This window comes from Colius striatus, chromosome 4 (assembly GCF_028858725.1).
Source record: "Colius striatus isolate bColStr4 chromosome 4, bColStr4.1.hap1, whole genome shotgun sequence".
Lineage (NCBI taxonomy): Eukaryota > Metazoa > Chordata > Aves > Coliiformes > Coliidae > Colius > Colius striatus.
This window is the reverse complement of record NC_084762.1, coordinates 85,846,962-85,874,315: the sequence shown is the minus strand read 5'-3', so window position 1 is coordinate 85,874,315 and position 27,354 is coordinate 85,846,962. Positions and strand designations below refer to the sequence as shown.

General features: G+C 45.3%; 1 protein-coding gene across 5 annotated transcripts in view; it reads left to right on the top strand.

The window, feature by feature from the left end:
• The first annotated feature begins 16,702 nt into the window (after nt 1–16,702).
• MTSS1 (MTSS I-BAR domain containing 1) overlaps nt 16,703–27,354 on the top strand; it is a 126,526-nt gene continuing 115,874 nt past the window's right edge. For all 5 annotated transcript variants that reach the window (XM_061995161.1, XM_061995163.1, XM_061995162.1 and 2 more), the window contains exon 1: nt 16,703–17,403. In XM_061995161.1, coding sequence (XP_061851145.1) covers nt 17,332–17,403 — 72 coding nt within the window. In that variant the 5' untranslated portion in view covers nt 16,703–17,331. The remainder of the gene's footprint in view (nt 17,404–27,354) is intronic.

The window sequence follows — 27,354 nt, the reverse complement described above, 5'->3', positions numbered from 1 at the left end:
ATAGCTAGTCGTGGTCCCCTGGATTTAAACAGGTTGCCAACTCTCTATGGAAAGGGTCACCAAAAACAACCACATCTGGATCACTGCAATGTTCCAGTTGCCCCTCAACTAAACAATCTCTGCAGAAACATTTGGTTTCCAGCAGTTTCACACTGAAACTACAAAGACCTGGTTAAGTTGCTCAGCGATACATGAAACTGTTGATCCCATTCTCAGGATGATTAAGGGATATTTACTTGTCGTTACCCCTTGAGAGAAGGATGTGATTTATCACAAAAGAACGATGAATTTCACAGGGCAGTATCAGGCTCTGTATGGTTGTGATGAAAAGGTCAGCATGGAGCAGGCAATGCTTTGTAGGGTCCTGGAAAAGGTTTTGGGCAGTATGGCAGCAAGGTGAAATTTGAGCTCCATTGAAGTGGATTCCAGAACTACTGTTGAATTCACTGCAGTCCAGTTTTCTCCCAAAGAATCCCTATGTATATTTTAGCTCCTTGGAGCTTTGCTACAATAGCAATGTTTTCCCCATGGGATCAGAAATAGAGATGAAAAGAAAGGGAAGTTAAGGCATGTGGAAAAGAGGAGTCAAAGCTTCCCTCCCCCATCTCTTTTATGTGAAGAAGCTCCTAATTATACCCTCAGGCTTCCACATCTCCCTGATCTTCTCTACCTTTCACTCTTACAGGCCTCATCTCTTCAGAGCAAAAGAGTCTGCAGGCAGCCCACTGACTCGGCCTGGTGATGCTCCACTACTGGCACCTCTTAGTGGGATCAGCCACGGGCCTCAGCAGCATCCTGCTCTCTTATTCACATTTATACTTAGTCTTAAAATGTTGGCAAGATTGACACGTGATGGCTTCACTGCTTTGTGCCCACAAGCAAAGCAAAGACAACTGCTTCCTAGCAAGTCCTGGTGACGGCCTGTCTTACAAATGGGCTGAAGCGGGACTTTAGCTGAGGCATCCTATGAGTCTGTCACCAAATCCTTCAGCATGCTGTAGGCAGGCAGTGTCGAAGCAGGAGATGGAAGAAACACAACAAGATGTGTGTATGACGATCTGTTTCTCGTAAATGTCTTGCTTTTAACCCCAAATAATCAGAGCTGTAGCCCCCAAACAGAAAATATCTTCTCTTTTCCAAATTGTTTTTGATTACAAACTATCATGAAATTCTCTTGCAACCTGTAGAACTGGCCAGGTCTCTCTGATGTGGTATCAGTGACAATCTACAGCCAGGCTGTCCACAGGCAAACTCTATGTGAGACAAAAGCCATTTTCTTATTTTGGTAAAAGATGTTTGCAATTGCAGTTACACATGAGGGGTAGTGCTTTGGGAGGATGTGGCACCGACCGGGAGTTTCAGGAGATGTTTTGCCAAGAAATTGCTGCTTGCAGGGACACTGCAGCAGTACAACTTTCAGGCCTCTCCTCCTCCTCCTTTTAAAATTTCTTTTTGATTGTTTTTTCAGGAAATCATCATCCCCACAGCTTGGGGAAGGGAGAAGAACAGCATTTGTATCACTGTTCCCAGCGAGCTACCGCAAACACACGGCAGCAGGTGAGGAGCAGCACTGAGACCAGATCTCACCAGCCAGCTGATGGTGGTTTCCTGCTTCTGGGACAGGCTGGAGCAATTGGTTTGTAATCCAATTGAATTTTGGCCAGAGCACAGCCCAGGAGACTCACTGCTGAAGCATTTCCCTTTGACAGCTGGCAGCAATGTGTGGAAGGCAGGAACGGCCGCTGAGCTTTCCCCTTGGCGGATACAGGCGTTCCCAGCACTTGCTAATGGCAGAGGCACCTGCTCCTGCCTCCCAGCTCCCACGTGGACAGAAATGCCTCAGTGTCCCACCAGGCAGAAATTTTCCTATTGCTTGTGAAACACAGGAACCCCCAGCATATCAACCATCTCTCTTCTTTCCTTCTCTACTTCAACCATTGTGAACAATCATTTAACAAAAGTCTGCTTTAGTTTCAAGGACAAAGTTTAGCCGAGAGGGACTTGCTCCAGACCAAGGCAAGGAAAAGACATTAAATCAATTCAATCAATGCCATACCTACAAAATGCTCATTATTGGATTTCACATGCAATATGCTGTTATCACAACAGACAATTACTTCTCCCAGCATTGTCAGTGGGAGCCTTGCTGCTTGCATCAATAGAAAGTGCACTGAATCCTGAAGAAATAAAACACCAACCTGGCAGGACAAGGCTCAGCCATTACATAGGCTGCAATGGTATAAATAACCACCCACATCTTGAAAAATTAATGCCCCAAAAGCTATGTTTTATTGGGATATCGGAGAGACAAGCTGACATTGTGTTTGGAAGAGTTTATACTGCAGCAGCTACGCGTGTAATGCCCTCTCTGAGTAGGGCCCAGGTGGGAGCAGGAGGAGCCACTGCCCTACAGCAGCACAGCTGCAAAGCACTTCCCTGGCACTCTCAGCTTCTGAGGGGCAATGGAGGGATGGCATGGCATGGCATGGCATGGCATGGCATGGCATGGCATGGCATGGAGGAGGAGAGAAACCCCAATGAGCAATCCCAGTGAGATCTGGAAGCATATTCCCTATTCCTTCTCCAGTACCACTATCTCAGATTGCATTGGCAGTCAATGTATGATTAATGCAAGGGAATAATCTTCTGCTCCTTGTAAAATTACTTCATCTAGCTGCATTTAAGTAAATTCATAAATAAAAACGGGGGAATGGAATATAATTCTTGCACTAGCCCTGATAAATATTTTAAGTGCACTGCTTGCCATCTTTGCACTTACTTTATTACTTGGAAAGCTCAATACCTTAAGAGCAGAGTTGCTGAATTCAACTGAAAGCTAAACTCTTGGCAGGTGACAGACAAGCCAGCTCATTGGCTTCTCATATTACCTCACTTTGAATCCCCTGGTGCCACTGCAGTGCTCTGCAGCATAGTTTGTAATTTTTACACAAAAATATACCATCTATACTTTGCAATGAGAGACTGTAATTCAACAAACTGAATATAACAGCTTCTAATAACAGGCTCTCCCTCAAAAAAACCACAAACCCTAAATATTGTCTATCCTAGATATGTCTTTATCTATTGTCTGCTTAAAACATCCCACAGCATCGAGACTGAAAACTCCAATCACATCATGCCATCCCCTTTGCAGCCTGGGGAAGATGGGCTTTGCAGTGTGCACTGAGACGTGGGGAAAGCAAGTCAGACTCAGCTCCTGGAACCCTTTCTGGGAAGACAGAAACAAGAGATACGCTTGGTTTGTCCCAGGGCAAGCTGCAGCTCAGTTTGGTTCTGCTGAGTTCAGCAGCATGGGAGGGCGAAGCCTTCCCCCAGAGTAGCGGGACACCTGGCTTTTAGGGTGCTGGGGCCTGTCACCTGACAATTGTAGCAAGAGTCAGCTGGGCAGCAGCTTTCTTCTGGTGAAGACAGTCTTCTTATGGTGAAGACCCTTTCCCTAGCCACAGAAATGCTCTGAAGCCATCAGGGAGTGGGGAAACATCTTGTACACACTTGTTTCTTGGGAATCTCTTCTCAAACCCCAGACCTGCTGCCACTCAGCTTTCTCATAGCTCTGTCTGCCACTCAGCTTTGGCACTCAGATGTCACTGTGGGGCTGAGAACTGGCCCTGGCAAGACCACGGGTGTCATCTCTTTTAATCAGAGGTTAGTGAGGGAGGAAAAAGAAATGGCATGAGGCGAAAAAATGAGGCTGACATCTCCCCAGACCAGCCCTTGTGCCACATGTTCTTATGAGACCTGATCTAGGTGACCCTGCTTCTGCAGGGGGGTTGAACTAGATGATCTCTAAAGGTCCCTTCCAACCCTACCATTCTATGATTCTATGATTCCATGAAGATCACATCTGAAAACATGGTTGCTTTTGTTACCTCAAGAAGAAAAGCATCAGCCAAAGAGTGCAAGGGCAGGGCTGTCAGACTTCATGTGCTTTTTTCTTCCACCTTTTTTAAGAAAAGATGTCTCCTGCACTCAAGGAATCTCTCACTTACCTCAAGGTGCTGACCACTGCAGGATTTGTTTAATTGTAAGATGTTTTCAGGCTCCAATGTTGTACTTTTTAAAATCTTGGAATAAAGTCACAGTGTTTCCCCTTGCTTCTCACCTTGCACTGCGAGTCCTGATGAGTGAATTATGAGTTTTATTGCTCTGCCTTGCAGTATTCTTATCCCACAATTTGCAAGAAAACCTGTTGGTAATGGTCTCTCCTCCTGTCATACGTGGCTGAAAGAACATGTATGAGTAAACAGCAGGACTGTTTACTCAGACCAACTGCACATCAAGCTAAACTCACCTCATCCATCCTGCCACAGATGGCACCATAGCTCTGGGACAGCTCACAGGAGTGGTCAGTGGCAGATAGGAAGCCAAGGAACAGACTTTGAGTGTGTTAGTCTGAATGATTCACTTCATGCCATGCTTCAGCAGCGTGGAGGGGCAGAGAACTCTGTGTGTCTCAGAGCAGGGCAGTGACTTTATTCAAAGCCATCTGTAGTGTATCAGGTTTAACCAAAGTGTGTGCAGGTCCGGGCAGCTGCTGCCCTTGACCTATTGAGAAGGCGAAGGCGGTGCAGTACCGTGCTCCATCCCGCTGCAGGGTGTTGTGTCTTCTCCAGGCCTAACATTGTTGCATGAAGCAAACAAGGAGGAGAAAGTTTGTCTTCTGGGATCCTCTGCTGGTGTTGCTTCTCTAGCCTTCTACAGCAAGACTGCAAGGATGGACATTCCCCTTTCCTGGTAACGCCAGAGGGGCCTTTACAGTCGTTAATTTTTTTAGAGGAGAAAATGAGGTTTGCCATTCTAATTTCACTGACACCAGTGACATTTTAGAAGCAAATAAGTTGGGCTGGTTTCTGGATTGTTTTGGGTTTTTTTTTCATTTCCTATTTAGTGCAAATCAGAGGCTACAAAGACACTTGTGTATTACCAGCTGTACGTCTCAAGCTGGACAGAGAGCCCTGTTAGTAACATGAAGTGCAATGTGGACCTCTCGGATGGCTGCTGTCAGATGTCCAGGCTTACCCTTGCCCTGGGCCCCACATTTAATCTCATAAATTGCCTTCTGCACCCTCTGTACTATGGAGCACAGGGGGAGATGTAAGGACAGGAGGGAATGGAGGTGGCAGGTTTCTCTGCTTTTGAGGACAACACGTTTGAAACATGTTAAATACATACTGTGAAACATGTTTCAATACATTCTCTTAATTTCATCAAATTAGTTTTTCTCTCTTACACTTTTTCCATCATCTAGAGAGTCTTTCAGACAAGAAGCAAATTGGTCAATAAACTAGGTAATGAAAAACATTGTCTATGTTTCATAAACAAGATCTATGTATCTTTTTTTTGTATCTAGAAAGAGCTCTGTAAAATTGTATTTTCCTTTAGTGGAAGGTACATGACTACTTCAGGTAGTTCAGATTTTTCACTGAATACCACAATCTATGTTTAGAAGGGTCAAACTCTTCATGGAATATTCAGTTAACAACTGGTACACAGCAACATTTTATATCAGTAAAGTTGTGTTTAAAGCAAACTCAGCCTTAGTTTAAATTAGTTTAAATCTGCAGAGAGACCCCCGGGAGTGCTGGTTGATAATAAACTGACCATGAGCCAGCAATGTGCCCTCGTGGCCAAGAAGGCCAGCGGCATCCTGGGATGCATCAAGAAGAGTGTGGCCAGCAGGTCGAGGGAAGTTCTTCTCCCTCTCTACTCTGCCCTGGTGAGGCCTCATCTGGAGTCATGTGTCCAGTTCTGGGCTCCTCAGCTCAAGACGGACAGGGAAGCAGGGTTTCTGAGGCAAAGCAAATGAGCCAGCAGGGAAGGCAAGCAGTAGGAGAAGACTAAGGCAATAGGTTTCCCTGGCAAACTCTGTTTTCCAGAAAAAGCATCAGAGGAAAATGCTACTGTGAGTAACATTATTTTGTCCCTCTTTTTTATCTCCAAGGCAGGATGTAGGACAGAGCAGAGGGCAGGGGAATGGCAGCCTCATTGCCGAGCCAGCGCTGCAGCCGAGCGGATGGAGTATCTAGGTCAGTGTGCAGCAATTCTTTGCAGATGACTGAGATCTGCAGAGCTCAATGCCAGCCTCCATGCTAGAGCCAAGTGCTCCTTTTGCAACTGAAGGGCATAAAATCTGCTCCCCCTTCCAAGCACCATGGGCGGGAGGGGACCCTGCGCTGCAGCCAGAACTAATGCCCGCCGGCCCTGCTCCCCAGCCCCGCTCCCGCAGCACGGGCTGCACAGCAGCGTTGCCATGGGATCCCCATACAAAAGACCAAAAGATGTGGATGGCAACCAAGTACCAAGACACACAGGGAGGATGTTTTCAGCCTTAAACCCCAAGCTGATGTGGAAGCTGTACACAGTTTCCAAAGTTTTGCTTTCTCACGCAACAACAAATGTTACCCAGGAATAATTTCTGTATTCTGAGTGCCTCCACTTAGCTTGCAAGCTTGTCACATTTCACACGGCTTTTAGGAAAAGCTCATATACTCAAATACTTGTCTACATTTTCCCAATATCCTACTTGGCCTAATGAAAGATATTACCTCTGCTGACAACCTTGGTGTCTTCAGAAGAGACGTGGCTTTGGAGAGCAGCACGCTCTGGGCATGCACAGATCATATATCATGGGGTGTTTCTCCCTCCTGCTGCTCGTCTCAACCCACTGGGGCAAGAGCATGAAATGATCAGTGCTTCCCTTACATATCACCCCTGAGCATCAATAAGACTGGCAGCTGTCTCTCAAAATTTGTGCTAAGCCGTAGGTCTTCTTCAGAGGTTGATTCACGCAGCCATAGTCCTCAAAGTCAAGAGACACCGTTAGATCATCCTGTCAGCCGGCACAGGCCATCAGCACTCGTGCTAATTTGTGTTTTGCTAAAATGTGTATTTCAAAAAAAGACAGTCCACTCTTGATTTGACAGCCACAGAACAGGGACGATCAGTTACTTTCCTGTACTGGCAGAAGTTTAGAAAACCATTCCTGAGGTTTATTTGTGGTTGTTGAAAGCACTAAGTCTTGATTCCTGGCAGAAGAGTACATCAGATTTTGTGCTCAGGCCTTAAACAGCCAACCTACCTGCCTTGCCACTTCAGATTTAAAGACATGCTACAGATGAAGTGCCCTTTAATTCAGGATTTGGAGTAAGGATATTGAGAAAAGTAGAGTGCCCAAAGAAATGTTCATGTTTCTGGAATAAAGGCAGCTTCTTCTGCATATGCTATGAAAGGAGGGTGGCCATTAGAAGGATTTGGGGGCAGAAAGTATCTGGTTTTTGTATTTTGGATTATAACTGCCATTTTACAGGTGTTAATCTAACAATATTCACTCTGTCTAGCACCAGTATCTTTTGTCCTAACCAATTAGCCTAATGCAGATCATCCCTTTGTTCCTGCTGTAGCAGAACCTGCTAGAATAGCAATTTTTATGATGAACATTTCTGCTTAAATCCTCCACATTCTGGTGCTGGACAACTTCCTCTTCAAACCAGTGCTATATGCCAAAGAACAAAAAGCTCTGGAGCAGAAAACAATTTGGTGAGCCCACTGTACTGTACCTGTTCCACGTGAGCACAAAGGTGTGGCATTTGGCAGGACCTAAGGAGCTCACACCCGTCTCAGCTCTGTCCGTGCACCTTTCCCTTGGCCCACAGAAATGCCGCAGGGGTGGCTGCACACAGTCTGAGGGGTGCAGAGGCATGTTCTGAACAGCACACCGTGCACACCTTGTTGTGTTCATTTAGTGATCGTGACTTAGAGACGGAAGTGACTTGTGCACCCTTCCAGATCGCAGACGTGTTGAGAAGCCGTCTTTCCATCACTGCCTCCTGCACAGGAATCCACTCGCTTGGGGCTTGCAGAAAGGAGGAAGGCAGGAAGAACCTCCTGGAATCTGTGTGGTTTACATCCTGCCAAAGTTGCACACATCTGCCTAAGAAGACCAAAAAAAAGAGGCTATTATGTGGCCCACCAGACAGGTTTAGTCCAGAGTCTAGTGGAGTTGGGAGTATGGCAATCCACGTGGTAAAACTGGTTACAAAATGGTACTAATCAAAGGCTTGGAAAGAAGATGAAGGGGAGAGGGAATGAAACTGTCATTACCCATTATTTTGACTGTTGAATCTAGACTATTCATAGTAACACACCAAGTGTATCTATCCAATTGCAGTAACGAGTGACAGATGACTACTTAACAATGAGGTTTTCCTTCCCCACCTCTGAAATTAAGGTCATAACCTTTTCTATTTACTTTTGGGATGTGGTAAATTAGAGCTTTGGCTTCATTACAAAAATTAATTAAAATAGTCACACAATGGCCCCATTCATTGCTGTGCTTGTCCCTCCCTGTGGTATGTCCTCATGTCAGCTCTCTCCAGTTTTAGTCCCAAATTCCAGTACGTGCTAGTCTGTCTGTATTATTTGGATCAGTAGACTAGATTTTTCCTTTTGTCCATCTTCTTTGCCTCATTGGAAAGGCTCCTCTTGTTTCTAAATCTTCTGTTTCCTTTTCTTTTTTTTTTTTTAAGGAACTGTACACTGGCAGGCTCTCAGCATGATCTGATCTCCCCAAAATGCTTCCTGGACATGGAACCTGCAGCAGAACACACGGACTCACAGCAGACACCTCTACCTAACGATTTCTCTTTATTGACATCCCAGGTGACTAGGTCTGGAAAAGAGGATTAACATTCAAGTTGTTTTCATCAGGATTTCAAAACTTAAATGTAACTAAAGAGATGGGGGGAATAATAAAAGCCTGACTATTCCACACTCCCACAGAGCTGGAAGTCTGCCCACTGAAATACGTTTGTTTTTTTTTCCCCCTAATACGTTTTATTTTTGTTCTAAACCATTTCTTTGTGGATGTAAGGCTTGTTTTAAAAGCTGGATTTATGGACTGGCAAAAAATAATGTTTTCTTTTATAGGAGAAAGTGTTGCATTATGTTTCACATGACCGTGCCCTGAGGTGGTTCAACACACTAAGTTCTGTGCATAGCAATAAATATGGGTCTCAGAGATTTCAGGAACAGTGACCTACTAACAATTGTCGCTTGATGAAAAGTACAGAACAACTCGGATTCACTTTATACCACACCTAAAGGGAGAAATGGCCAACAAAGCTTTAGACTAATGTATGTGCTGGAGATGGAGCCCAACGGGCAACTTTGGTACATGTATATGTAATTATATTGAAGTCAAACGTGATGTAGCTTTAAAGGAGAGGACATGAGCTATTTGCAAAAGTGACACCTATTATAGGCTTTGTTTCTTCAGAGCATCTAAGCATGTATGTAACTGCAATTACAACCTGATTTTTTTTCCCCCTTACCGCTTGTCTGCACAGGTGCACTCAGGAAATGTTATCCAAATGAATTTAGAGCATGTCTTTAGGATACATCAGCTAAATAGCTTGTGGTGGTTTAGCCCCAGCTAGATGCCAGGTGCCCGCCAAGTCATAATATCACTCCCCCCTCCTAAACTGGACAGAAGAGAGAGAAATCTAGCAAGAATTTTGTGAGTTAAGCACAGGGAGATCACGCACCAATTAGTGTCACGGGCAAAAGAGACTCCGCTTGGGGAGAAAAAGTCTGATTTATTAATGAACCATCAGAACAGGGAGAAGGGAAATTGAATCTTAAAAATACCTCCCCTCACCTCTCCCTCCTCCTTCCTTCCACCCCCAGCAATGCAGCGGATGGAGATAGGGGTTATGGTCAGTTCGTTACAGACGGACTTTGCCGCTGCTTCTTCTCAGGGGGAGCCCTCCTCACACTTCCCTCTGCTACACTGTGGTGTCCTTCCCACAGGAGACAGTTCCTCATGAACTGCTCCAGCATGAGGCCTCCCACGGGGGTAGCTCCTCACACCCTGCCCCAGCGGAAGAACAGTTCTTTAGGTACCGACTGCTGCAGCCTGAGTCTCTCACAGGATCACAAGTCCTGTCAGCAAACCTGCTCTGGCCTGGACTCCTCTCTCCCCATGGGCTCCCAGGTCCTGGCAGAAACTTGCTCCAGGGTGAGCTTCCCACGGAGCCACAGCCTCTCTCAGGCATCCACCCGCTTTGGTGTGGGCTCCTCCACGGGGTGCGTCTATGCTACCTGCTGGCCTCCATGGGCTGCAGGGGCACAGCTGCCTCACCATGGGCTGCACCACAGGGCACACGGGAGTCTTTCTGTCAGGGCCTAAGCACCCTCCTTCTCCACTGACGTTGGTGTCTGCAGAGATGTTCTCACATTCTCACTCCTTGTTGCTGCTGCAGTCTTAGAACTGACTGGCATTAGCCCTGTCAGCTACAGGGGAAGCTTCTGGCAGATCTTTGTTTAAAGAAGCCACCCCTGTAGACTGCTCACTACTAAAAACCTGGCCCAGGCAGAACCACTACACAGCTTTAAAATGTGAGAGGGAGGCCAGTTTTTGTGGAGTGAACCTGTCCACACCAGAACCTGATACAAGGTAATTAAGCCAGTTTGAAAGGGGGTTCAGATCAACAGTTCTGGATGTTTAAACCTGTGTTGGCTATAGAAGGTATCATGAGCACGGGGACGCTTATAGAGGCTGCCCCTGCTTTGTGAAACACAAAAAGGCAGGGTCCTCCTCTAGGATAAATTAATCTCTGTGGGCTTAGTTTTCAGTCGAATCAAGTCCCTGCATGACCCGAGACACAGCTGCCTGAGCTCTGGTGGCAATGCCATGGGACAGCGTGGGCCGGAGGCCATGGCTCAGCAGTGAGCGTAGAAATATGCTGTGTGTGCCACTGGGGACTTGCACAGGATGGAAGCATCACGGGAATCCCGCTGCCCATTTAGAGGATCATTGTTTTCAGAGCAATGACAGAAGTGTTGCTGGGAAGGAGGTGACAGACCTGAGTGCCTTTTCTGAACCTGCCAGCCTGGGATGGCAGATGTAAGAAAGAACACCTCACATCTCCACTATGAAAAACGTGACCTGTCTGTAAAGCCCTCGCTGTAACATGCAAACCCTGACTCTCAGCTGTCTTGTGCACAGACAGAGATGGGGAAAGGATATTTTGCTTTTCCAATATGCTGGTGAGTGGGGAAGTAGAAAACTAATATAGTCCCTTAAAAATAAGCATCTTGTCCTCTCTGTGCCCTGAATGAATGACATCCTGGGTCGGACTTTGCTGAAAAGCTTTTGTTTGTTTTTTTCTTTTGAGAAAAGCTTACAGCTGAAAACAAGACCACATTGATATTTTGCTGCAGAGTTGTTGCCCGTAGGTAGGCTTTAGATGGAGCTGTTCTATGGAAATCAATCCTGGTAAAGCAATAGCAGCTGTTATTTTGTCAGCAAGCAGCAAGCAGAAATGATTGCAAAGGTACCCCCACTATAGCAATGCTGCTTGGTAATTTCAAAACAAATTGGGCCATAAAAAGAACCTGAATCAAGCTGGAGAACCACAACATTGTTATGTATCATGTTCTGAAAGCAGAGACTGTAAACACCTGCTCTCACAAAAGGTGACTTCTCCCTCAGCAGGTCCCCACCCCCCTGTACGAGTGAAAAATTAAGCCTCTTTAGCTACAATGCAGATTTTTTACTAGTGATAAGGAGAGGGTCACTATTTAATGTTTGTAATGCTGACGGGCCAGGTGGCATATGTGGACTCTGTTGGGTTTGCTCCATTTTTCATCATTTCCTTTTGTCATCTTTTTGGCTGTATTACCTGTCATCTTACCTCTCCATCCAATTAGGCATTGTGAAGTGAGCTCACTCGGTCTTACAGGCAGAGCAGGATCGTTACCAAGTGAGCACCTTGAGGACTGAAGGAAATCATGTCAGAGACTGTCTCTTGGAAGCTCCTGAGCTCTTTTTTCTCAGTCTATACAAAGGATCACATCAGCATCCTTCCAAATAGAAACCATACAATCATTCCAGTTGGAACAGACCTAAATCATTCTTAGAAAGCCTCAAACAGGGACAGAATGCTGGTTCGCTAATGAAAACAAAGCATACATTTGTTTTCCAAGCTTATTAATGTATTTTAAGAAGGCTTGGAGATGAAAGATTCTGTGGCAATATAAGCCAATATTATAATGTTAATTTGCATAAATTTCTCAAAGAGATAATTGAATTAAGTAGTTCAGCCTTTAGCAACCTATTTTCTTAAAATCCTATCGCTTTTTGAACTGTCAACCACTTGAAGGAGCAGCCCTTGATTCTTTCTTGATTGTATGCTAGATGAGGCAATTTCTCCTTGGGGAATAACATTAGCTAAATTAGGAACACTGTAATTTAAAGGTGATTAAGTACCTTTTGTGATTGTTGTTCTATGACTTCAATCTGATAACACTTAAGTGCACGTGTAATCTAGTCTTCCACGGGGCTACTTGCATTCATAAGTGGGCTTACATCTTTGTAAGATCGGGACCTAAAGAAGTAGCACAGTTAAACGCTTTATGCCATGTTGACAGAAGATGTATTTGTTCTGAATGCAATGACATTTCACACTTGTGTTCAGTGCAAAACCACCCAGAATGCTTTTAAAAATTGGATTTTCATAGAATCATAGAATGGTAGGGGTTGGAAGGGACCTTTAGAGATCATCTAGTCCAAACCCCCTGCAGAAGCAGGGTCACCTAGATCAGGTCGCATAGGAACATGTCCAGGCAGGTCTTGAAGACCTCCAAGGAAGGAGACTCCACAACCCCTCTGGGCAGCCTGTGCCAGGGCTCCCTCACCTGAACAGTGAAATAGTTTTTTCTTATACAGTGGAACTTTTTGTGTTCCAGATTGTCCTGTTGCTAGCTACAAGGGGCAATGGTAATGTATTTGTAAATATTAATATTAATATTAATATTAAATATTAATAAGGAGGGTGGATGGACACCTTCTGGTCACAAAGTGAGTGTGCTGGCAGACCAAGGAGCAGGCTGCAGACCTCTGACCCTCAGGGATTTGTACCCCAGTTCACTCCAGCTATGCTTCATGCCTCAGTGCTTAACATGGGAGAAGCAGCCGGAAGAATCCAGGCCAGGCAAAGTGACCAAGCCATTGCTCAACCTGCCCACTTATCTCTAGAGAAATTCCTTCTTTAACCATCAGCCTTCTTGCGGTTTCAGTGGAATAGGCTTCTTGTCAGCAGAGCACCCAACGTGTTGAAGGATGTCAGAACACGGGCTACTGTTGCACTGTTGACAAATTTTAAGGTTGACATCTGTTGGGGGCTGCCGAGTAAGATGCGCTCAGCCAACCCACTGTCAAGTGGTGCTGGCATTTGCCCATCCACCGGGATATTTTACACAATGTCATCACTTGGTAATGAAATGTTCCCCGGGAATGGAGGCTCACATACACAGAAATAGCCTTTGCCCATGATAAAGTTTCACAAATAATGCTTGCAGGAAGTGATTTGCTAGGAATCAATCAAGCAGATCCCAGAAATAAGGTGACAGATGGTAACCCGACGTTACCGCAACATCACCAAACTACTTTTTACTCTCACTTTAAACAACCATTTGGACTCAGGTCTTTAAAGAAAAACGTTAACTCTCACTCTACAGCTGGTTGAAGCTGAATTGTCATGTCACAGAAAATCCTATCGTTAAAAGTCACTAAAAGGCAAAACAAAGTCTGAGATTTCTTTCAACGTAGAAGAAAACAGAGATTCAGTTATCAAGACCCTGTTTTGATGCCTTCTAGGTTACGTGCCCTTTCTTTATTTTTAGCTGTGATGTCACGTTATGAACAAAGACATTTTTTAAAATATAAAATTAACACAAGCATTGTTCCAAGCACAATGAAACTTTAAGAGATTTTGAACTAAAAAAATACTGGAAAGAATAAATCTGTTTGCATTTGGATATTTTATCCTAAAAATATACATTTTGCTAAAATCACCATGTCTCCATTTTCCATCACCTAGCACCTTCTGACAGAAAAATATGCCACCTGAACAGTTTTGGTAAGGTCTCTCCTAGGTTGTGACCACGTACGCCTGAGTTACAATGGTTTGGCAAGTTCTTCATCACAACTAGCAATGTGCACAGCTTATCCTTTCAAATTTGCAAGGTGAAAAACCATTCTCTTACATTGTATGTCTAATTTACTTGTTATAACTTATCAAGGCTTGAAACGCTTACTTCATTTTTCTATTGTATACCCACGTGCTGTTTCATCACTGTACGAACACTTGTTGCTTGCTACAGAGCAGACAGCCCTGATTTATTAACTAAAGCACTAACACGGTCCTTAAACAATAGCCTTTTCTTTACAGAAGATTTTTCTCCCTCCTGTCCCATGTGCATTGTGCACTCTCCAACCTTTTGCATCGAAAATCTCATTCCAGAAAGGAGGTTAGCCAAAATACTGCCTGTGCTAAAACAAGGATCACCCAAGAAATGGAGCAGCTGAAGAAAGCAAAGTAGGCCAACCAACTTTCTCTGCCCAATTGCTGGCTCTGTGTCTGTCCCAGGAGAAGGCTGTCACGCTGGTTATGGGACAGCTCTGCATGTGATGTGCAGGTGTTATTTTCGTGGGCCAGTGGAGACACTGGCTGAGCTCGTCTGTGGGAGTAAGGGTCGCACAGAGCCACAAAATGAACTGCTCAGTCAGACCTGGCTGGGATGTTTCCTTTCTGCAGTGAAGTGGGGAAAAGCAGAGGGGAAATTGCAGCAGCAGCCTGTGAGGTCCCACTGAAGGCAGGGCCTCTCCAGCCCCTTTCCTCAGTGCTAAGTTAATATGGAGCAGGTTATCGGCCATGCAGAGTTACACAGATGCTGGCTGAAATGAAGCAACACACAATGGTGCACACACTCAAGCTTGTTTGTAGGATAAGTTTGAATTTCTCAACTCCCCTCTCAGCTATGGTTTTGCACATACCTGTATTTGTAAGTAATCATGAAGAAATACCTCAAACCCCAAACTCCAAGGTCTAAGGCTTCTTCCTCCATACTTACATTTTGCTGGTTCTCCACCTGGTTTCCACCAAATCACATAGCGATGCAGCCTGTGTCCCCAGGAGCACAGCTCTCCTGGGCTGAGCAGCAATGGGATCTTTAGACCTCAGCAGCTTGAAACACATGAGCACTGCTTAGTTTCAGTGCAACAGAGCCTCGGGGACCCTCAGCTCATGTCGTTTATGCTGAGCACACACATCACTTTGTGGGATGTGAGTATAAATAATTTTGACCAGGATGTTTTGCAAAATTTTGCACAGTGACAGCAAAAATAGAATTATGTTTTTAAGAATCATGGAATCACAGAATGGTAGGGGTTGTAAGGGACGTTTAGAGATCATCTAGTTCAGCCCCCCTGCTCAAGCACAGCAATCAGGTCACACAGGAATGCGTCCAGGCAGGGTTTGAAAACTTCCAGAGAAGGAACCTCCACACCCTCCCTTGGCAGCCTGTGCCAGGGCTCCCTCACCTGAACAGGAAATCATTTTTTCCTTATGTTTCCGTGAAACTTTTTGTGTTCCAGCTTCATCCCATTACCCCTTGTCCTGCCACTGGATACAACAGAAAAAAGGGATGTCCCAACCTCTTGACATCCACCATTTATATACTTGTAAATATTAATGAGATCCCCTCGTCAGTCTTCTCCAGACTAGACACAGGAATCCAGATGAGGCCTCACCAGGGCAGAGTAGAGAGGGAGAAGAACTTCCCTCGACCTGCTGGCCACACTCTTCTTGATGCATCCCAGGATGCCATTGGCCTTCTTGGCCATGAGGGCACATTGCTGGCTCATGGGCAGTTTATTATCAACCAGCACTCCTGGGTGTCTCTCTGCAGAGCTGCTCTTCAGCAGTTCGACCCCCAGCCTGTACTGGTGCATGGGGTTGTTCCCTCCCAGATGCAGGACTCTGCACTTGTCCTTGTTGAACCTCATGAGGTTCCTCTCTGCCCAGCTCTCAAGCAGGTTGAGATCCCGCTGAATGGTAGCACAGCCTTCTGGGGAATCAGCCAGTCCTCCCAGTTTGGTGTCATCAGGGAACTTGCTGAGGGTACACGCTGTCCCCTCATCCAGGTCATTGATGAAGACGTTGAACAAGACTGGCCCCAGAACCCATCCCTGTGGAACTCCACTGGCCACAGGCCTCCAACTCGACTCTGTGCCATTGATCACCACCCTCTGGGCTCTGTCATTCAGCCAACTCTTGATCCACCTCACTGTCCACTCATCCAAGCCACACTGCCTGAGCTTTCTGATGAGGATGTATGAACACATTTTATGTGAAATACTGTCTTTCCTTTGCAGGATGGGATGAATTGTCAGCCTCACAACAGCCATGCCCACAGCTGCTGCCGGCTGTGCTGCACCAGGGCTGCATCTTCCCTTCACTTGCAACTTGCCTGAGGGCTTTCAGCTGAAGTGTTCTAAACCAGCGAGCGGAAGCTGATGTTTTCCATCACAAACAGCCAAAAGCTGGCCATCCCTCTCAATGTCACCGGGCGTTTGTGCGGGTGTTCCCCACGCAGGGCGGCGCTGGCTCCGAGGGTCGGGGCGCTGCTCGCCCGGGCACAGGCCTCGGCGCGCGCTTCCCGCTTCTCCGCGGGAGGCGCCGCTCGCGCCCCGGCAGCGCGCGCCGGCAGCGGGGCCAATCGGCGGCGCCCGTCAGTGGCCGCGGCGGTGACGCGCGGAGCGGGGAGGGGCGGGGCGCGCGGCGCGGGGCGGCGCGGGGCGGGCAGCGGGCGGGGGCGGGCGCCGCCGCCGGGGGAGCGGCAGGCGGGCGGGCAGGGCTTTTCCCGGGGAGCGCAGGCAGCGGCTGGGGTGCTTGAGCTCCTGCCCGCTCCGTTGGGGCGGCAGAGACCCCGTGGGCTGCGCAGCGCGCCATCTCATTTCTTTTTATAGAGATCTGTATATTTTTTCCCCTTGTTTTTTTTTGTGGGTGCGCCTCCGCCCAGCGCCGTGAAGCAGGCGGGCTACCGCTGCCTGCAGCGTGCCGGGGTCGGGGTCGAGTCCGCCGCCAGCGCCGGGCTCGGGCCGTTATGCGCGGCGATGGACGCGGTGTCGGCCCGCGGGTGGGAGGGTAGTGCCCGCTGGGCTCCGGGCGCCCGGGCGCTCCTCGGCGAGGCGGCGAGGCGGCTCTAGGGGAGCGGCGCCGGTAGCGCTGCGTTGGCTTTTTTTCCCCATCTTTTAAAGTTTTCCGAGGTGTAGGCAGATAGGGGTCCGGGCGTGTGTGCTTTGTGGTTTATTGGGGTGGTTTTTTAACCCTCGCTGCCTACCTCGGCTTGTCTTTCCCCCCTCTTTTATTTTTTTCTCCGTGAGGTGGGTACCTGGGTTGTCAGATTTTAGCTGAGTAGTGAAACAGCAGCAGTTTCTGCCTCCTCCAGTGTGCTCGAGCGGGGAAGATGGAGGCTGTGATAGAGAAGGAATGTAGTGCGCTCGGAGGGCTCTTCCAGACCATCATCAGCGACATGAAGGTAAGAGACTGAGGGCTCTGGGGGTGTCCAGGTGAGGAGGAACCTCTCCCCACCTGTCCTGGCAGAACTTGGCACTGTGAGATGCAGCCGCATCGGAGGCAGCGTGACCTCCCAGTCCACTCCGGCCCTGGGCTGCTGCTGCTGCGGGGACGCTGCCCCGTACGCCGGTCCGTGTTCCTCGCCGGTGGAAGCTGGCAGAAGGGGTCCCTCTCAAACGCTTCACCTCCGTGGTTTGGGGCTTGCGAGTTGCCTGCAGGATACCGCCTCTCTCGCACCGTTCCTCTTTTTTCTCTCTCTCCCGCTCAAATACGCAAGCTGTTGCCTTGTACCGGGGTCAGCGTTTTCTAAACCTGGCTCTTTTAATAATACATCCTTTTTTTTTTTTTTTTCCTCCTCCACCTATGATTTTGGGGAGGAGGGGGCTGTCAGATCACTTGCAGCAGAAATACAGCGAGCAGGAGCATCCTGTGGAGAGCGGCACGGTGCTTGTCAGCCGTGGGGTGGGGCTGGAAAGGGCAGTGTAGGGATTTCTGTGCCAAGCTGATGGGCGCGACGGAGAGAAAAATCTCAGCCTGGAGATGCTCAAAAGTTGATGTGTGTCTGGATTAAAATTGCTGCTCAGTCGCTTATGTGGTATTATTTTAACTCTGTATATGCTGCCGGATGTGGTATTTGCATCTTTCTGTGGATGAACGCAAAGGTCTCAAGTTGCCGGGGCTTTCCTCCCTGCCAGCCGCAAGAAACCTCGGGGCTGTGCCGACCCCTTCTGCCAAAGGGTCCTTTTGAGGGAGGTGCTTCCCATCTATCCTTGGCAGCCAAGGGCACTTCTGCAGGGTTTTCTTTGGATGAGCAAATGTCTTTAGCCCTTCGCGCGTGGAAATAAATAGTGTGAAAGCGTTGCTGTGTTCTGCCAGTCATGCCTCCCCCAAACCCCGGGGCTGGAGGCTCCCTGCCTCCGGCGCACGGCTGTACTGCAGAATACTGCAGTGTTCCCCTGGACAAGGGCAGCTTGTCTTCCTCCCAGGGCTGGCTAGGAGGATGCAGTTGTCAGGAAACGTTGAGGGACGTGTCGGATAATGGAAGGGCCCCTGTAATTTATAAGGCAAGGACTGTGCACACTGAGCCACACTGCCAGATAGGGACATGAGATTTCTTTGGGTATTGTAATCGGTGCAGGCCTGATGAGCAGGAAGGGTTGCAGGAGAAAGAGGTGCCAAGTAGTGGTGGAGGAGGATGAGGTCTGCTCTAGGAGGGAGCCCGGCAGAGGTGAATGGCTCCAGATGGTTTTTTTTTTTTGGAGGGGAGTTGGGAAGCTGTTTGTGCTAGAAGTTTTTTTTTTTGACAAGGATTTGTATGCTCTTTCCTCTCAACGGATCTTAGGAGACATTTAATTAAAAGCATGGCTTGTCGAGAGCAGGCAGATTGCAGAGAGGAGGGGGAGCACGCGTGTGTGTGTGTATCTGTCAAGACAATGCTGCAGTCCTGGCGGTGGTGTTCCTCAGGCTCTCAGCCTCCTTGTATTTTTTGATAATGACTGCATTTTAACAACAACCCCCCTCCCCAGAAGCAGGAAATTATCAGAAATCCTGAAATCATTCTAGTGATCTGTGTAGAGAACATGCAGGAGATGTTCTGTTCCAGATGAAGTGTGGTTTTGGGTTTCAGCACAGAGGAACACCGAGTTTGTTTATTCTCCACTTCTTTCCATAGGCAATGCGTTTGATTTTTCTTGCTGTTAAGCAAATGGGCCTTTGCAGTATTGATTTAATTAATTTTTTTTCCCCTTTACACATTGTTAGTTGCATGGGAATGCTGCTCATCAGAAACATGTTGACATGAGCTTATGGAGATGGGCACAGGTGTGAATATTTTTTTCTTAATCCTCCATAGTCGTGGAACCTGTTTTGTGAACTGGCAATTACTGGTTGGGGGGAGGTTTGGAAGGAATCACAGCAGATCTTTAGCAGCATGGTGGTTGTTAAGGTTTAAAAAAAACCCCTCCTCCTTATTTAGCATGAGTAGAACAAATAATTTTAACCTGTAGTTCAGTTTGATGCCACTAATGCTGTACTGCTGATGAGATGCACTGGCATTCTTTGTGAATTGTTCACAAAGGATGGTGACAGTTTCTAAGAAAAAGTAGCTATTTTTGACAGCTAACCAGCGCCTTTCAACTAATCATACCTTTAGTAGTAAAGTAAAAATTAGCATCTTAAGTGCTGTTTCACGTAGTCAGGTCTGCGTGGGCAGGCTTCTGGCAGAATCCAGGAGATACTGCGTAGGGGTCTGCCCACGCATACCCAAGTGCACTCTCTGTGCCTATTTCTCATGGCAGGCTGTGATCAAGGCCCCACATGCCCTGCAGCACTGAGGGGTTTGCTGCAGCATCCACCTTTCTCATTTTTAACTAAGTAATGTGCAGCTTCTTTTTATCATACGTATTGTTCTGCCTTAAACTTTGTTATAAAAATGGCAGGGTTAATCAACAGCAAATGAAAATGACTCTGAAGTCTTGCCAGTGGATGCAGATGGGTGCTGCAGCTGAGGTGATGAAGATACAGTATGCGTAGACTGATTTTTATTTCTTTGTTCACAGCACACAGAACTAGCTCAGGTGTACCTGCTGTTAATTTTGAGCTCTCCTTGATCTCAACGAGGTTACAGAAACTGGAACTATAATCCTGAGCAATGTGATTGTTTCCTTTTCTCCCCATACTGTGTTAACTTTGAAACATAATGAGGGTAATATATGCTGTTGTGACTTACATTGTGTTTTTTGATAGCAAGATTATCTCTTGATGGCTGAGGTTTCTTGAACTGCCTTTAGTGTTTTCTCCAGAAATCCCAGATTTCTCACCGTTCTCTATCATAAACTAATTTTGTGGTTAACACTTAACAAAACAAGCTCCAAAATAATTTGGCGTAAAACTAGGTGATTTAGAGAAACGATCTGATTGAGTTAAATTATAAGAATGGTTAATGGTTAATAAGCATCCCATTTATCCAGCACCCTAATGTACATCTGCAACTTCATTTTCCCTGACAAGGAAAGTCTGTGTCTTAAATGCAAAACAAGGGTCACATTTGTTGAGTGGCATGTGGTGTACATGGTGACAGGATTGTTTGTGGAAAGTCCACAATAGAAATTGTACTTGGCCATTAAGCTTCTATGCTTTGAGATTGAAGGTTACAGATTAAAGAGTCATAAAGGTGGGAAAAAGTCTGCCTATCCCACCCTTAAGTTTTGACCCATTGTCACAGCCCCAGTGGATACATCCCTGAGTATGTGGCACTTAGAATCTATTATGCTCTTACACAGACATTTTCAAAGCAATCAAAGTTTATAAAAGTGAAAATAAAACGTGTGTGTGTGTCCCCTTGGGAGAATGGTTTTGCATTTCTCTTTGAACGTGGCAGACTTTCTGTAGCTCCTTGTGGGAAGGGAGTACTTGATGTGAATAGTTTGTGACTCATTGCTGGCAATTGAGAAATGAGGTGCTGTAAAATGCTGTTAATTTCAGTATTTCTGGTAGCACAAAGCAAATCAGTGCAGATAATTTTGGGGAGGGCCTGTTGCAGATTAATTTCCAAAGATCTTGTCCTTTCATGCACAGTACATGCTCCTTACTGTTGCTTTTCCTTCTGAGCCTTGATTTTTATGTTCCTTTTAATTGCATTGTTCTCTGCTATCTTGAAGGCAAAAGGAAAACATGAAAACATCTCTCAAAGCATTGAGATTGGCAGTGTTTGTAGTTCATATCTTGCTTGATGCTGGGTCTTTTGCTTTTTGCATGTTCATAGTCTTGCCTCTTCTGCCAGTGTGTGTTTTGGCATGGCATGGGCTTTGCTGCATGTGTATGGCACCTGACAGCCTTGGGGTGGGAATGGTGGGGGAAGATGAGTAATGGACAGTTGGATGAATACAGGTTGCCTGTGACTCTGTTTATACCAAGTGGGTGGATTTACTAAATCTTTATGAATAGGTGGCAGATTATCAACTGTTCTCACTCATCTCTGTGCGTGTGAGGGATGTCCAAGTATAAGAGGAACTGCAGATGTTGGTGAACAAAAGCAATGGTCCCAAAGGAGGAGTGAAATCTTAGAAAATCTTAGGGCATGTACACATAAAAGAATTTCTATTTATAGATATTTAGCTGAAAACTCAATAAAATCAACCTTTTCCTTTGGGCAGTAGCTTTTAATACTGTAAAGGAGGCGAACCCTTCCCTTCACTCTATTGCTGCTGCTGGAACTCTTGGATGAGACAGAGGTGCACCTTTGCCTTCAGCCATGCAGACCTCTTCGTCAAAGCAGAAGACACGAACATGTGGGCATGAGAAACACTTCTGTTTTTACGGCCTCTTATCTCCTGTTGGGAAGTGGCTGTTGAGAAGCAGCATTTTAATCTTGCTTTTTTTAGAAGATGGAGCTGGGGGGTGGCCATATCAAGGATTAAGAGCAGTTTATTAATGGGCCTGATTTGCTTGGCCTTGTGCTGTTCTCACAGGTAATATAAACTGAATAGAAAATTAAACATTTGATGGAACAAAAAGAAATGCTGAGACAGTGTGGCAAGTGCAGCTGCAGGTCCTCTGCATTTGTGTTAATCCAAGGGACAGCCCATATGTATTGGAGAATCCGGGCAAATTTGTTTCACCCTGACATGTTGTAATATGACAGCTCTTCTGCAGCTGTGCTTCATTTGAAGCTTGGGATCTCTGTGGAGATTAGGAATGTTCAGTTCAATGATTTTTAAGGTCTAGTTTCAATCCATCTGCTAAGGATGATAACTGTTGAGAGGAAAACCAAGTACTTTATCTGCAACAGACAGGTAAAGACTTAGAGAGGAAAAGGCATCAGTCATCCCTGTCCCTTGCATGACAGTCTTTAAGGCAATTGTTCTGTTCCAAACATAGCAGGTTGACATTCTTCCACTTCCCTAAAAAGCATGAAATGAGTTCATTTCCACTTTTTTTTTCATTTAAGATTTTAGCACCGAGGCACTTTGGATTTAGCTGGCTGCACTGATTTCTTACGCCTGCTGCCTCCCGACCTGCTTGCCCAGATGGTTGGCTTGCATACACTGAAATTCCTTGCCTTTTCTAAGCAGCTGCAGTATCTTTCTGTAAACATCTGAAGTGGTCTGCAGTGAAGACTGAATGATAGTTCAGGGAAAGAGCCACTGCAGGCCTGCTTAGATACTGGGGTTCAAGCAACAGGCTAGGGCTGGGAATATGCTTACTCACAAGTAATGTGTATTTTAGAGATGCATTCTTTCTTGATCAAAATACTCTTTCTACATGACTGTTAACAATTTATACAACTGCTGAACATTCACTACAGAAGCGTGTACAAGGCTGGCTTATTTCGTGGCACAACCAGGGCAAAGATTTTTAATGCCTTTTAAACTGCCTTTGGATCTGGCAGGATGCCAAGAGCTGCATAAATAGGGTTTGTGAGGTTGTAAGTGTGGAAGGAGTTGTGCAGCGCTGCATGAAACAAAATTGACTGAACAAATGTTGGAGGACAAGAAGTCTATGTAATTACAGGTTTGATGCTGGTTAATGCCTAACAGAGGGTGGTAGGGTGGTATTTGGAAGAGTTTGCCGCTTCTTTGCTCAGTTCTGAGTGTGTATGAGCTGTATCAAAATATTTTATTAAAATATCTAAAAAACCACATTTTTTTGCTGGTTTTTTTTTTCAGAGTATGAAAGTTGCTACAGTTGATGGAGTATTCCTGTGACTCTGTAAATAGCATCTTCTGCTTAACAGCCTGTGTGTTTTCAGCTTCTGAAAAACATTTTTAAGGTTCATGGTCTACTCAGAGTGTGGCCTTGAAGATAAGCAGCAAGCATAACATGGCAGAGAGCAGAGCAGGAACTGTGTCTAGAAAGGGTTTTTTTGGTTTACTTCAGAGCACACAAAGATAGATACAGAGGGGTTTGCACTAGTACTCTTTAGAGTAGGCTCTTTATGCTGCATACAGAAATGCATTTCCCTCTTTTAAGTGTACGTTTTCAATTTCAAAATTATGTCTTCCTTGACAGTGGAAGGTGCTGAGCACTGTCTTGTTCACTGGCATCCATGCTGACCTTTAAGAATGTTGATTGCCTTCTTCCTGCTGGGCTGTGAGATAGCTTGGGTGCTGAGATGCTTGGAAGGATGGGAGACAAAATGTCTGGTAGCTTTGTGGTTAAGACTATAGCAGCTTTCATCTTCTGAGTAGTCTGTGTGTGACTTAGCTCCAAAGAATGGCTCCTATTTTACAAAAAGGGAAGCTGTGGCTATAGCTTCAGTGACTTGCCTTTTCCCCTAGGACAAGAAGGAATTGAGTGCATCTAGAGCATCGAGTCAATGAGGGGATGGTTTTTAAGCTCCTAATATAATGTCTATCCACACATGTGCACTGCTCTGCTGTTACTGCTTAAGACTTAATGCTGTCCCCACCCTGTGATAACCCAGTGTTTGCTGGCAGAAGAGATGACATCTGTATATGACCGATCAACTCTTTAACACAAGTGTCTTGAACTCCTCTTCTGTGATAGAATTTACAGATATTTCAGTTTCTCAGTGGAGAAGGTTGACTGGATCATCTTTACCACAAGCTAGTAGATCATGAAAAATTTGGCCATCTGTCATGTGAGGCTTTGTATGAGTTTGGTATTTTTCACTCTTCTGGGCAACAACCACCACTGTTTTGTAGTTCATTTTAATTCTAGGACTCTATCAGGAGTAGAAACATTATTAAAGAAATCACTTGGGATAATTTAAAATATAATACCTGCAGGAATGAACTTGTGTTAGCGTGTGCAATGCTATCTGTGAGTGTGTAACTAGATAATTTCGATTCATGGTACAAAAAGATTCAGATTTGTACCCATTTGTGTCTTCCATTGAAACTACCACTATGCTTCTCACCCAAGGATGAGATTTTATTTTCTTTGCCACAGAACTCATGTGTACTTTATAGTGTCTCTGAAGCCCTTTGTGTAGTGGTTTGATTGGGGATTTTTTTGTTAATAAAGCTTTATTTGTGATGAGTTGCCTCCTGATAAAATTATCCATGAGCAAATCTCATGGATGCTTATTGTCCGTGAGCAGAGTGTCTGACTTGCAGCTTGAAAATTACTATTTCTCATGAGTGAAATGGAGTGAAAATAGCCTGTGACAGATGTTGCATTTTACTGTCTGTCAAGAGCCAAAGTTCTTAAAGCATTAAAAATACTGCTTCCTAACTGCTGCCTTTTCTCCAGTGAGGTATCTCTGTGGTGAACCCAGAAGCTTGTCAGTACTTAGGCTATAGGTACTGCCACTTGTTGGGTCCTGGAGAGTGTTTTGAATGCTTGAGTGATGGAGATTGTGTTGAGTGAACACTCAGAAATTAGAGTTTCTCCTTTCTTGAGTAGAAGTGATGAGACACCAGTGGTATTGGTGGCATTACCAACACAGGGCTGTTGACTTGAGATTGTCCTGTTTAGGCATTAACTTGAATGACTGCCTCCTGATGTTTTAATTATCTTCATTTTGATGCAGCTGAAATATTGTGGGTTTAGAAAATAGCTGCCAAGTATGCAGAGTGGCCACTTAATGATTGAGTGGATGAAAGGCAATATTGATGAGTCTCGGAGGAGAAATCTGCTGCTCAGGCTTGCAAACTTGTTTAGACCTGCAGGGAAGAATGTGGAACTAAATGCCTCCTCTGGAAGACTACTTCAGGTCTATCTTTTTTCATGTAGCATGGGATAAAAGGTCTCTAGAAACTGTGGCTAGTTGCTTTTTTTCCCCCCCGCCTCCCTCTTGTGAATAGCTTCCTGTGTTTAGAGAGGGATAGATGGTGTTTATGCATGATCTGTTTTCTCACAGTATAACTTTTGTTTGCTAATTACCCAATCATAGATTTAAACCATGAAGTAGCTGCTTTGGAGCTGTGTTTCTTCATCTTAGAAGCTATGAAACTGGTCTGTGGACAGCACAGATTTGCTGTGGTTCCTTACTGATGCAACAAGGAGGACCGTGAATTGGATTGTAAGCCGAGATGCCATGCAGCAACCAAGGGAGATGCTCAGAGGGCCCTGATGTTCTAGAAGTTGAAGTCAAAACCATGAGGCAACTGGTGTCCTCCACTGGGGATGTCTAAATATGGGCTAGCACAGTGCAGGCTTGATTATAATACAAATTAAAGACTGTGGAACTCTTAACAGCAGAATGGTAGCAGACTTAGGTTCCCTCCTCTTCTAAATGGTTAGTGAGATCTAATGAATACTTGTGTTCTTGCTAAGAAGTGCTGCATTTCAGTGCTTGGGGAACCAGGCATTATTTGGAGTTCTTCAGGTGCTTTAGGAATGCAGAGACAACTGATAGCTATGTGGGTTTTTCCCTAGTGGGGCAATTTAGCCTTTTCTGGACTTTCCTGATTGGATTTTATTCTTGACTTTCTCAAGATATCATGCCATTGTCTGCTTTTCTCAATGTCCTAATGCTTTGTTTAGACTGAAAACCAAACAGTTTTGAAAATACTAAACAAGTGGTTCTGTGATGCGTAGAAGAAATATCTAGTTGACATTTCTTTTTAATAGCATGAGCTGTCTTCAGTACTATTTTGCTGCATAATTTGCAATGTTGTGATAATGTATTACCTTGTGAAAGCAAAGCTTGGCATGCCTATTTATACTGTACGTGCAGAGGGAAACTTGTTTCTAGTCCTGATGTTTCCTAAACAAGTGGCAGAAATAATGGAAATAGATGTATGGATACATGACTTTGATTTTAATTAATCCTGCCTTCTTTCCTGAACAATAGTTAAAGGTTAAATTATATCTTAATCTGATCTTTGACATGCTTTTACTTTCACTTAATCTCTCAAACCCTGAGTTTGTACCCGTCTCGTCCTCTATCTAGTAATGTGTGTGTTCAGCTCTTGCTGTGAAATCTTGTGAAGTTCGTGTCTTGTGTTTTGCTGTTCATGACTTTTCATTCCTGGCCTGGCAAGCGTTCTGCATGAGTTTAGTCCTTTTTGCTGGTAGAGCTAAGCTGGAACTTCCCCTGGGCATGATAATACTTTGAGCTTAGAAAGACAAAAGGGACTTTGCAGTCAAGTAGTCCATTTCCTTGCCTTACGGGAGTATTATGCTTTCCTAGAAAACCTCTGTATAAATGTGCTACTCTTCCTTGAAGAGTCCCAGTGAAAGGAAGCTCCCTGACCTTTCAGAGTTGCCTGTTAAATGGTTTTAATAGTTGGATGGATTGCCCAACCTGAAACTTCTCTGCTGCAAGTAAAACTGATTGCTTTGTGTCCTGTATGACTGTAAAACAGCCGATGGACAACGTCAGTCTATGGATTCCTCTAGAAATCAGCATTGGAAATGTGTTGATTCAGTTCTGCTTTTGAAGTTAAGAAATAGGGGGTAGATAGGGTAGTTTTAGATTGGATGTAAAAAATACTATTTTGGGTTTTTTTGTTTACAGTGAGGGTAGTGAGGCAGTGGAACAGATTGCCCAGAGAAGTTGTGGATGCTCCGTTATTGAAGTGTTTATGTTCAGTTTGGACAGGGCTTTAGAACAACCTCATCTAGTGAAAGATGTCTTCATCCTCATAAAGAGTGAAATCTTTCTTGCCAGCAAAATTTATGTTTCAGTCTTTTGAAAGATTGAACCTATTCTGGTGAGGGATTGGGAAATGGATGCAGCTTAGATACCTTTGTGAGACAGGCTCTTGAATTGTTTATTTTTCACTCTAGAAAGGGTGAAAGGCTTTGTAGGCAAAGCCAACAAGCAGAATATTTTGGATGGAGAAAAGCAATTACGAACTCTGTATAAGATGATGTTCACTTTCTGCTCAGCTGTGTGTTGCAGGAGCTTTTGTAGCTTATTAAAAGACTAGGCAATCCTATTCATGAGTCATGGACTTGGCTAAATGTGCGGATTACACAGAGAGACGTATTACTGTTTGGT